Source organism: Eumetopias jubatus, unplaced genomic scaffold (genome assembly GCF_037043125.1).
Source record: "Eumetopias jubatus isolate StellerSeaLion01/CBP00866 unplaced genomic scaffold, mEumJub1_p1.0 scaffold_9, whole genome shotgun sequence".
NCBI classification, from domain to species: Eukaryota; Metazoa; Chordata; class Mammalia; order Carnivora; family Otariidae; genus Eumetopias; species Eumetopias jubatus.
In genome coordinates this window covers 40,991,746-41,004,384 of record NW_028274815.1, presented here as the reverse complement: position 1 = coordinate 41,004,384, position 12,639 = coordinate 40,991,746, and the positions used below count along the sequence as shown (strand labels likewise).

Sequence of the window (12,639 nt, the reverse complement as noted above, 5' to 3'; positions counted from 1 at the left end):
CCAGAGGGTAAACACAAGACCCTTCCGCTAGACACTTCCCTTAGCTTTTTCTAGAACATGTTGCCATTTTGAATGCAGTACCATGCCAAATCAGAGATTATCCTCCCAAGCTATGGCTATAATAGTTCTCAGATTCTTCCAATTTCTCAGATTCTCCCAAACCTAGTTAGGTGTTCCTTCTTTGCTCCTGAACCTTTCCATTCCCATTCACTGGGTAGGGTTTCACCCTCAACAGGTCAGCCAGGAAAATTGATATCTGGCCATTTATTCCTTATCTTCTCTCTTCCTACCTCTCAGAAATCAGAGGGCTTCCTATTTTCATGAATGTACAATAGGGATCTCCCTTATATCATGTCCTCTTTCTTCTCTTCCCCGTTGCACGCTCCTCTCCTTACCTGAAGTCATGCTGGTTGAGGAAGTGTAGGGAATGAGAGTAGATGGGGGAAATACCTTAGGTATTATTTAAAAACAACATTGTCCCCATGACACTTCTTTATTTATTTCTGTACTTTTTTTTACAAGGTACATCTATTGCTTTAAAGTGCAAGAAAAGCAACCATTTTAACATTTTCTAAAAATCAGAGTGAAAAGAGAATTAGAAAAATATTTTTTAAATGTTTATGAATTCATTTAATTTAATGGTCAACATCAAAAGTAGGAATGACTAATCAAAAATTATCTTAATTTTACAGGATCCACAGATTTTGGATATCACTGCCGACCAAGACAAAATAAAGCTCATGTTGAATGAGCTGCAGGTAGTTCTAGATGATCTTCAAAAACGTGCATTTCAGTATAAATCCTATCAGAAGAATTTTAAGGTAAGGAAATGGCATTGATGCACAACCACCCTCAAGAATGTGGCTCTAACATTCAATGTTTGGACACCTATGTGCTAGTCATTGTGCCGGAATGGTCTGAAATACAAATATGATGTGTTCTCTGCCCTTGAAGTGTTTAAAGATTAGTACACATGAAAGACAAAATATCTTTCTTAATAAAAAAATAATGGTGAATTATAGGTAAACCCTCAGACCAAGGACTGCACTTTCTATGTTAAAATATGTATGTGGATTTTTTAACATGGTCAATTAAAGCCCCTCAAGTCTTTCTTGAATAATATTCAAGCTTCTTTTACATTCTTGTGTGTGTTATGATTCCATGAATGTTGCCTGATTTGTCCTGGTTTGATGTGCCAGTTTGGTGAAAGAAGAGAATTTGGCTAAGCCAGGGAATAGATGGATCCCAAAAAAGGGTAGGTTTCGAAGGCTAAACAATGTGTCTCAAAAAAAATGAAGAGAAATGAGTAAGAGTTTTAAGTGCTCTGAACAGTTATTAAAGAGACCAAAAAGAAAAGAGAATAGAAAAGAAAAGATTCCTAGGGTCAAACCCAGGGAGCCACCAGCAATGAGAGGTATTTTTAGTCTCTCCAGTAGTCTTGGAGGAGTGCCTGGACCTCACATGGGAATGTACCTATCTATTCCAGAGCCTAAGATGGATGGCCAGAAAGTTATCTGAGGAGCTGTCCATTCCAGAGCCCAGGACTTGGTGGGGGCAATCTGCAAAATAATGAGTGTGACTCTAGATGATGTCACTGGTGCGGGACTTGAGATTTGTGCATTGGAGAACTAGGGTTCAAAGTTGTTGCCAGGTTGAGTTAACTGACCTACAAGGTAGGATGGTATGCAGTAGGAAGTGAGGTATTGAGGAAATATTGCTTGATAAAAAGTTATAACTAACAGGTGGGCACATCTTGGATCAGAAAGGATAGCACTGCTTGAGCCAGAGCCTGAAATAAAAGTATGTCCCCTTCTTTCCACACTCTGTATCCATTCTTGATTAATTCTTCTTTCATGATCACCTCAGGTCTACCCTTCCTTCTGCAGCTCTCAGTCATTTGGGAATAGGAGTGAAGATCTAACTGGCCTAACGAAATTACTTCTAATTCTTAATGAAGACAAGGTTAGATCCATAATGTCAGGGTGATGCTGATCTCATAAAATGACTTTGGAAGTATTCCCACCTCTTCAGTTTTGGGGGGAAAAGTTTGAGAAAGATTGGCATTAGTTCTTCTTTAAATGTTTGGTAGAATTCACCAGTAAAGCCATCTGCTCCTGGAGCCATCTACTTTTGGACTCTTCTGTGTTGGGAGGTTTTGATTATTGGTTCAATCTCCTTATTCCTTATTGGTCTATTTAGATTTTCTATTTCTTCCTGATTCAGTCTGGGTAGGTTATATGTTTCTAGGAATTTATCCATTTCTTTTAAGTGATATAATTTAATTGTTGGCATATAACGATTCATAGTAGTCTCTTACAATTTTTTGTATTTTTCTGGTATCTGGTATAAAGTTTCCTCTGATTTTATTTATTTAAGTCTTCTTTTTTTTTCTTCATCTAGCTAAATGTTTACCTATTTTATTCATCTTTTTTGAAAAACCAGCTCTTAATTTCATTGATCTTTTCTATTTTTCTGGTCTCTAATTTATTTCCACTCTGATCTTTGTTTCCTTCCTTCTGCTAATTTTGGGCTTAGTTTGCCCTTTTTCAGCTTCCTTAATGTGTAAAATTGTTTGATATCTTCCTATTTTTTAATATATGCATTTATCACTATAAACTGTCCTCTCAGAACTGCTTTTGCAGCATCCCATAGATTTTGGCATGCTGTGTTTTTGTTTGTTTCAAGTTTTTTTTGTTTTGTTTTGTTTTTAATTTCCCTTTGATTTCCCCTTTAACCCACTGGTTGTTCAGGAGTGTGTTGTTTAGTTTCCACATGCTTGTAAATTTTCCAGCTCTCCTCTTGTTGATTTCTAATTTCAAACCATTCTGATTGAAAAAGATACTTGGTATGATTTTAATCTTAAATTTGCTAAGACTTGTTTTGAAGCCTATCATATGATCTATCCTAGGGAATGTTCTGTGTGCACTTGGAAAGAATGTGTATTCAGCTGCTGTTGGATGGAATGTTCAAAGCCCTAGCTTATCTTTGTGCAAACAACCCCCCTGGGGGTTTGTTCACTTCTAAGCCAAGGCAGTTTTAAAACACTTCTATGAAAACAGCTTCTTGATTTTCTTGCAGTCTTTCTCCCTACAGTGTTCATATACAACCCAGGGGTTTAGAAAGAGGTAGAAACCAGGCTGTTCTTTCCATGTTAAATCTCCCCATCCCCTCCACCAGCTACTGCACAGAAATCTCCTTCTCTGTCATCTAGCTATACATGTCCCAAAGGAAATGAGTACCTCTGAAAACTCATTTGTTTTCCTAAAAAAGGCCAGGCATGTATGATCCAACTTGAAGAAGAATGCTTATGGTATTCATCATATTTATATCTTTGCAGAACATTTAAGTTCTAAGGAAATGTAAAGAGTTATATTTTGTCACTCAAGTGGAAATTTGAATATACATAAGGTTTATGATTTATTTTTTTCATTTGTTTGTATTGCTCCTTTTATTTCCCCATTTAGGACCCACCCATTTTCTGCTAAGTAGTCACTGTATCAAGAATTACTAATAGGAGGATAACGTAAGATCTTTAAATCTGAAAACTAAATAGTGCATTTTGCTTATTATATTTTTAAAGGTAGAAGTATCAAAGTTTGAAGCTCTGGAAGAAGTTAGTGCTGAATTGAAGCTCAAACAATTGCTCTGGGATTCTTTATCTGAATGGGATCAATTCCAACAAGAATGGTTAAAGGTGAAACAAAACAAAAAACCTCTCAATCCCAAAATCATTTTTTATTAACTAAACTTAATATCCTCATAATAAGAATTATTTTTAACAATCTGGAGTAGTCTTAATTCAGTAAAACATGCAATGTTACAGTTTTATGGTAATTTTTATCAGCTTTCCAGTGAAATGGGTAAAGGTCTTTGTGTCACTATATACCACAGAGCAGAATGCACTCTTGTAAGACAGGCTTCTTGGGTCCTCCATTTAAGAAGGCTAAATGAAGGAAGCATCAAAAGATCTCACCGCATGATGTTTAAACTGCTTTGTGGCTTCTGAATACAGTGTCGTCATGATATACTACACCCAAGTGTTCTTGAAGATTGTAGGATTTTATTTGTGATCTACACACTTTAGATTTCTGTTAACTTCTGTTTCGGTTCTTGTTTTGAAAAAAAGGAAGCCATTTTGTTCACTGTGATAGAATAGAATTGGAGTAATGAGATCTAGGATCTTCCCTTAAGAGCTCAACAGTAAATTACCTTAATTAGGGGGCCAAGTACCAACAGCCACCATAGAATTTGATTTTTAGGATCTACCTGTATGTTCAAACCTTGATAAGGGCCAACCCTCTAGAAGGCAGACTAGATGATCATCTCTTCTTTCAAGTATGATATGGACATGTTAGAAATACCATCAACTTTACAGATATTGTTTTACACTTGCTCATTCAGCCTACTTGTGCTGATTCCTGTAATTAGAAGTCACATGTCTGGTTTAAACACCAGTAACACAGAAAGTGTTTCCCAGATAATGTTCTAAGTGCTGGGTATACCAGTAGAGACTAAAAACGATAAAGTCCAAACCCTCACAGAACTTACCTTTTGGTGAGGAAATTAGAAAAAAAACAAATATATGATATAATATCAAAGAATTTAAGTGCTCTTGTATAACTCCTTTGTCACTTATCTCAGAAGTAGAAAAAGCTCCTGAGGTATGTAGAAAAACTTCCTGAGGTATAAAGAAAAAGCTTAGAGAGTTTTCTAATTACCACCATAGTTTACAACAGAAGCTTCCAAAATGGGATGATGTCATCATAGGAAACATACAAAAAGACCCATTAGGGGACAGAAAGGAAATGTTGAACCTAGAAGGAAAAAAAAGAAAAATAAAGGTTTATAACTACACATAACATATTCATTTTAGGTATATCACATAGCAATTGAATATTTGTGTCTACTGTGAAATGATCACCACAGTAAGTCTAGTTAACATCCATTGTCATATATAATTATGAAATTCTTTTTCTATGATGAGAAGTTTTAAGATCGATTCTCTTAGCAACTTTCAAATATGCAATACAGTATTGTTAACTGTAGTCACCATGCTGTACATTACACCCCCATGACTTATTTATTTTATGACTGGACATTTATATCTTCTTACTCCTTCACCCATTTCACCCACCTCCCATCCCTACCTCTGGCAGCCACCAGTCTGTTCTCTGTATCTGTAAGTTTCCTTTCCTTTTTTTTTTTTTTTTGTTTTAGATTGCACATGTGAGATCATACAGTATTTGTCTTTCTCTGTTTATAGAACTGGGAAATATATTTACAGATACATGTATATTTTGAGGTATATCTTTAAATCATTTATATTAAAGGAGTACATAATCAAATAATAGGAGACTACTGGGTGAGAAAGTTCTAGTTAGTAAGAGTAAGAAGTAGCTATTGGTCTCCTTCCAAGAGTTGGCCCTCAGGAATAAATTACAGGGATTACAATACTACATTTGATGATGTAGGAGACAAGAACATGAAAGGAATAAGCAAGCGATGCCTGATACACTATCAGCAATCTTAATATGTAAAGCCATTTCCAAAAGTAGAGAGTTGATTTGGATTAACAATTTAACTACTGGAAAATCTAGGAAAGTAAAAAATTTTACTATTTCAAGCTTGCCTTTATCATATGTCTTAACTTTTTTTTCTCTTTCTGATTTTTTTAGTCCAAGTTTGAATGCCTGGATCCAGAACTCCTGAACAGTCAAGTTTCTAAATATGCCAAATTTGTGACTCAATTGGAAAAGGGCTTGCCACCCAACAGTGTAGTTCCCCAGCTAAAACATAAGGTGGAAAAAATGAAAGAAAAGGTAAGTTCAGTAGAAATTATTTCAAAAACTCCAGGTCAGTCTGTTACTACTTAATGCTAATGAGACTAAAGTCAGGAATTCTTCCCTGTTTAAATTAGTCAGCTTTGCAGAAAGAAAAGAAAGAAAAGACAAATTTTTTCAGAGGCAGACTACATCCCTATCTTCAACTGGCCAAATCATGCAGTTGAATACCTTGGTTCAAGCGACAACCAGAGTAAGAGTTTCCCAAGTGGTAGGGAGCTTAGTGTAGTAATGGGTTGTAGGTATGCCAAGATACTGATCCACTCAGGCCTTAGACAGCCAAATGAGGTTAGTGCAGCCATGTCCATTTATATCACTGCACCAAATAAATATGCCATTTTCCAGATGTGCTATGACTTGACAGTTGTGAAGCCCAGCAGTGGCTGTGTGAGACTGGCTCTTTGAAACTTATCACAGCTGAACCAGTACTTGAAATGGGAATGAAAAGTATTATGATTTTATCCTTTTAAGCAGTTTTAGATTTTTTTAAAAGATGAGATAAAGGACTAAAAGAAGACATGGGTAGGAAAAGTAAGCAAAACTTTAGGCGCAACAAGAAGAGTGTTTTTGCAGTTTCTCCCTCTTTAGTTTTACAATATCTAGTCAAAACACTTTCCCAAAGTTTCTGTCAGCCTCTTTCTTCTTCATTTGCCTGTTGTGTGATTATATCATATGATTGTAAACAAATTTATTTGTCAAAGTCTTTATTCATCTTGCATTCCTTCAGAGTTCTGGTTGATTTTTAAAAAATATTTGCATAGAGTAAAAGTCACTTTTTATGGTATACAGTTCTGTGGGGTTTTACAAATGGGTAGAGTCGTGTATAAAACACAACAGTACCATACAGAATAGTTCCATCACCCCCAAAGTCCCATAAGCTGTTTTTGTAGTCAGCCAACCCCAGGCAAATACTGGCCTGTTTTCTGTCCCTAAAGTTCTTCATTTTATATATGATATAAATGGAATTATACAATATGCAGCCTTTTGGGTCTGGCAGTGTTCACCTAGAAAAATGCATTTAAAATACATCCAGATACTTCTTTTCAGAATATATAACATACTCTTCTAACTCAAAAATAAAAAGAGAAATAATCTTTTAAAATGGGCAAAGGATTTGAACAGACATGTCCCCAAGGAAGATATATGGAAAGAGGCTGAACGTCATTAGCCATCGGGGAAATGCAAATCAAAGCCACAATGAGCCACCAGCCCACATCCACCAGAATGGCTATGATCAAAAGGATAGATTATATAATAAGTGTCGGTAAGGATCTGGAGAGTTGGAACCCTCATATGTTGCTGGTGTGATTATAAAGTGGTATGGCTTCTTTGGAAAACAGTTTGGCAGTTTCTCAAAAGGGACCCCACTCCTAGACATTTATCTAAGAGAATTGAAAACATATGTTTACACAAACACTTGTATATGAATGTTCATAGCAACATCATTCATAATAGCCAAGAGTGGAAGAACCCCAAATGTCCATCAACTAATGAATAAATCAACAAAATGTAATATATCTATACAATGGAATATTATTCAGCAATAAAAAGGAATGAAGTTTTGATACATGCTATAGCATAGATGAACCCTGAAAATGTTATACTAAGTGAAAGAAGCCAATCATAGAAAGACTTCATAGCATATGGTATAATAGATATGAAATGTCTAGAATAGAGAAATCAATAGAGAGAGAAAGTAAATTTAGTAGTTACCGGACACTGTGGTGGAGGAGAAATGGGTGATGAAAACTAATGGGTATGGGGTTTCCTTTTGGGGTCATTAGATAGCAATAAGTAGTTCATAGTGATAGTTCTAAAATTAGATAGTGCTGATAGTTGCACATCTCTGTGAATTGGAATATTTTTTAAAAAAGATTCTTACAAAACAGATGAACATAGGGGAAGGGTAGAAAAAATAAAATAAGACAAAATCAGAGAGGGAGACAAACCACAAGAGACTTTTAACTATAGGGAACAAACTGAGGGTTGCTGGAGGGGAGGTTGGAGGGGATGGGGTAGCTGGGGGATGGGCATTAAGGATGGCACATGATATAATGAGCACTGGGTGTTATATGCAACTGATGAATCACTTAACTCTACCTCTGAAACTAATAATATACTATATGTTAATTGAGTTGAAATACAAAATTAAAAAAAAGATTCTTCCATGTTGTTAGGTGAATCAATAGTTTGTTAATTTTTATTGCTGAGTAATAATTCCATTATATAGATTATTACTGTTGGTTTTTCCATTCACCTGTTGAAAGACATTTGGGTTGTGACCAGTTTTATAGCGATTATTAATAAGCTACTCTCAACCATCCTGTGCAGCTTTTTGAGTGAACATGAGTTTTTAATTCACTTGGGTAGGTAACTAGGAGTGGGATTTCTAGGTGGCGTGTAAGTATATGTTTAGAAGAAACTCGCCTAACTGTTTTTCAAAGGACTATAACATTTTGCCTTCCCAGGAGGGCAGTGTGTGAGAATTCTAGCTGTTCGTCATCCTCCCCAGCACTCCTTATTGCTCGGGAGGTTTTTTGTGTGGTTTGATTTGGTTTTCATTTCAGTCACTCGAGTAAATGTATAGAAGTATCTCATGGCAGTCATGTTTGCATTTTTCCAGTGACTAATCATGTGGGGTATATTTTAAATGTCTTTTTTCCATCCTTTTATCTTCTTTGCTGAAATGTCTGTTTGGCTCTTTGCCCCATTTTTAATTGGGTTGATTGTTTTGTTATTACTGTGTTTTAAGAGTTCTTTTTGAAATCTGGATCCAACTCCTTTTTCAAATATGTAACCTGAAAATATTTTTTCCCAGTCAGTGTCTTGTCTCTTCAATCCCTTACCCGTGACTTTCAGAGTGCAAATGGTTTTAATTTGAATAAAGTTCAATTTATATTCTTTGCTTTTATGGATTATCTTTTTAGTATATTATCTAAAAATGTTTTTGCTAAACTTAAGGGTCACACAGATTTTCTCCTGTATTTGCCTCTAGAAGTTTTATAGTTTTGCTTTTTTTTACATTAAAGTTTATGAATTGTTTTGAGTTATTTTGCATAAAATATGAGAGATATGTCAAGGTGTACATTTTTTACATTTGGATATCCACTCAATCCAACACCATTATTTGAAAAGACTATCCTTTTTCCACTGAACTGCCCTTGCACCTTTGCCAGAAGTAGCTAACTATATTTTTTAGTCTATTTCTGGACTCTATTATGTTTTGTTGTTCTGTGAGTCTATTCTTTCGCCAATACTATACTGTTTGGGTAACTACAGCTAGTAAGTCTTGAAATCAAGTAGGTGTAAGTCCTCTAAATTTGTTCTTCTTCACAATCATTTTGTTTATTCTAATTTCTGTATCTTTCCATATAAATCTTAGAATTAGGTTGTCAATATGTATAAAAAATTGCCAGGAATTTTTGAAGGACTGTGTTGAATGTATAGATCAATTTGAAGAGAACTGACATCCTAACCAGATGGAGTTTTCCAGTCTGTTACTAGTATATCTCTTCAGTTAAGTCTTCCTTTATTTTTTTCATCGAAGTTTTATAGTGTCAGTACACAGATTCTGCATGTATTTTGTTAGTTTTGTAATTAAATACTTTTTGTTATCCTAAATAATATTGTTGTTTTTTAAAAAAAAAATAGATTTTATTTATTTATTTGTCAGAGAGAGAGAGATCCCATAAGGATCCCGATGTGGGACTTGATCCCAGGGCCCTGGGATCATGACCTGAGCTGAAGGCAGACGCTTAACCAACTGAGCCACCCAGGCGTCCCAATAATATTGTTTTTAATTCCAAATTCCCATTGTTTATTGCTGCTATATAGCGAATACTTTGTATATTGATCTTATATCCTATGATGTTACTAAATTCAGTTTTTAAATTTAGGGGCTTTTTTGATACATTAAAATGAGTTGGGAAGGGTTCCTTCATCTGTTTTCTGGAGAAAAGAGTATGGAATTAATATTATTTCTTCTTTAAGTGTTTAGTAGAATTCACCGGTGAAGCCATTTCAGCTTGAAGTCTCCTTTTTTGGAAGACTTTTAACTACAAATTGAATTTCTTTAATACATATTGAATTATTTAGGTTATCTATTTCTTCTTGAGGGGTTTTATAATGTATTTTTCAAAGTAATGGTCCATTTCATCCAAATTGTTGAATTTGTAGACATAGAATTGATCATAATATTTATTTATCCTTTAAAAGTATGTGGGATCTGGGACACCTGGCTGGCTCAGTTGGTTACGTTTCTGACTCGGTTTTGGCTCAGTTCATGATCCCATGAGTTGTGGTATCGAGCCTTGTGTCCGACTCTGTGCTCCCCAGGAAGTCTGCTTGAAGATTCTCTCCCTCAACTCACTCTCTCTCACTCTCTCTCTAAAATAAATAAATAAATCTTTAAAAAAAAAAAGGTATGTGGGATCAGAAGTGATGTCCCGTTTTTCACTGTTGATGTTGATAATTTGTATCTTTCTGTATAGATTTATCTGTTCTCTGTCTGCTTATCTATCTGTCTGGTAATCCAACCATCCATTCGGTTGTTTATTTATGTCGGTATAAACTCATGGATATTTATTTTATAATTTGGATTATAATACAATACTACATTATTTATTGTTTGCTTAAATCATTACAACTTCGGCTATTGAGAACTCTCTGAGTTGACTTCTGTGTCCCTTTGATGTACCTCATCATTTTGGTTTTTGTATTTTACCTTTACATATACTATATGCACAGTATATTACTACTATTTTTTATTTTATATAATCATCTTTCAGGGCAATCAAAATAGGAAACAAAATGAAATTTATTTTGCCTTTATTCCATTTCTAGTGTTCTTCATTTCTTTGCATGGATCTAAGATTCTGACTCATAGCCTGAAGAACTTCCTTTAATATTTCTTGTTGAGTAGGTATGCTAACAATGAATTCCCTAAATTTTTGTTTTGAGAAAGTCTTTATCCTTTTTTTGAATGATAATTTAAATGATAATTTAAACTTATCATACTGGGTCAACAGGTTTTGTTTTTTCTTTCAACAATTTCAAAGTATCCTTTCATTACTTTCTTGCTTGCATGGTTTCTAACAAGAAATCTATTGTTCTTGTCCCTGTCCTTCTGTAGATAATTTGTATTTTTTGGTTGAGCCGTCTTCAAGATTATTTCTTTTTCTTCATTTTTGTCAGTTTATAATGTGGTATGCCCAGGTGTGCGTTGTTGTTGTTGTTTACAGTTTGTATTTATCCCATTTAGCATTCCCTGAGTTTCTTGGTTCTGTGGTTTGGTGTCTGTCTTTAATTTTGGAAAAAAAAAATGCAGCCATTATGTTATTCTTTGAGATTTCTATTGCATATTTTAGACCACTTGATATTGTCCTATAGCTCTTGGATGCTCTGTCTGTGGTTTTGGTTTTGGTTTTTGGTTGTTTGGGGTTTTTAACCACTATTTTTTTCTCCTGTCAGTGTGGAGAATTTCTACTCACTTATCTTCCAGTCCACCGATTCCTTGGCTGTGTCAAGCTCATCAAAGGCATTCTTTATCTCTCTTGCTGTCTTTTTCCATTCTAACATTTATTTAATTCTTAACTATAGCTTCCATCTTTCTTTTTTTTTTTTTAAGATTTTATTTATTTGTCAGAGAGAGAGAGAGAGAGAAAGAGCACAAGCAGGGGGAGTGGCAGGCAGAGGCAGAAGCAGGCTCCTCCTGAGCAGGGAGCCCAATGAGGGGCTTGATCCCAGGACCCTGGGATCCTGACCTGAGCCAAAGGCAGATGCTAAACCGACTGAGCCACCCAGGTGTCCCAGCTTCCATCTTTCTATTGACATTTCCCATCTGGTCTTGTATGTTGCCTACCTTTTCCATTAGAGCCATTACCATATTAATTACAATTATTTTGAATTCTCTATTAATTTCAACATTGTGTGTCATATCTGAGTCTGGTGTTTATTTTTTTATTTTGTTTTTTGTTTTTGTCTATTAAGTGTATGTTTATCTTAACTTTTATACAGTTCTTACATTTTTATTGAAAGCCAGACATCTTATGTAGTACAGTAGATACTGAAGTAAATAATTTTTATGCCTGGAGATGAGCATGCCTTTCCTCCTACTTGGCTTTTTGTATGGCATATTATGTTAAATCTAGTAAAGAATTGGGCTAGATTTGAGGTTTGCTGTTGCTGTGGTTACCCTCAATATACTACAGCCTTCAAATTGTTCTTTTGATACCTTGTGTTTAATGGTTTGGGCTCATTTGCCAAAGATGATTTTTTCAATTTTTGTTTCTCCCTGACCTTAGGTCCTCTCTATGTATTGTCCCCAGAGAGAATCTGTCCCTTGTAGCTAATCAGTCAGTATTCCACTGTTATTTTTATTCAGTATTTGTTAGCCCAGTGGGAGAGGTGTGGAGGGGCATTCCATTTGTGTTCTGATTAAGCCTCTATCTTAGTAAGGCACTGTGTTCCTTGTTCTCAGACTGTTGACCTTCACTGGTATTCCTGCCCCTCCTCCAGCTGTAGTAATGAGCCTAGAATGTATTTCTTTCCCTCCCCCCATGAGTAGAGCTTTTATTTTTCCAATTCTGTTTCTCCCGGTATATACAGAAATCTACAGTGGGTTATCACAATGCCTTAAAATGACAGTGTTTGTTGCTCATTTCCCTGACATTAAGTCATTTGTTCCATAGGGAAACTAGGAGAAATGGGTTGATTAGAGTTAAAATAGTGGCTGCTGTGTTCCTCCCCCCAGGCAACACCATAAGGTAGACTTTCTTAGGATTCTCCCCAATCTTCCCTG

General features: G+C 35.3%; 1 protein-coding gene across 2 annotated transcripts in view; it reads left to right on the top strand.

Moving 5' to 3' along the window:
* DNAH6 (dynein axonemal heavy chain 6) overlaps positions 1–12,639 on the top strand; it is a 213,209-nt gene that overhangs the window by 56,164 nt on the left and 144,406 nt on the right. For both annotated transcript variants that reach the window (XM_088026190.1, XM_028122448.2), the window contains exons 15-17: positions 693–821; positions 3,581–3,694; positions 5,676–5,819. In XM_088026190.1, coding sequence (XP_087882316.1) covers positions 693–821; positions 3,581–3,694; positions 5,676–5,819 — 387 coding nt within the window. The remainder of the gene's footprint in view (positions 1–692; positions 822–3,580; positions 3,695–5,675; positions 5,820–12,639) is intronic.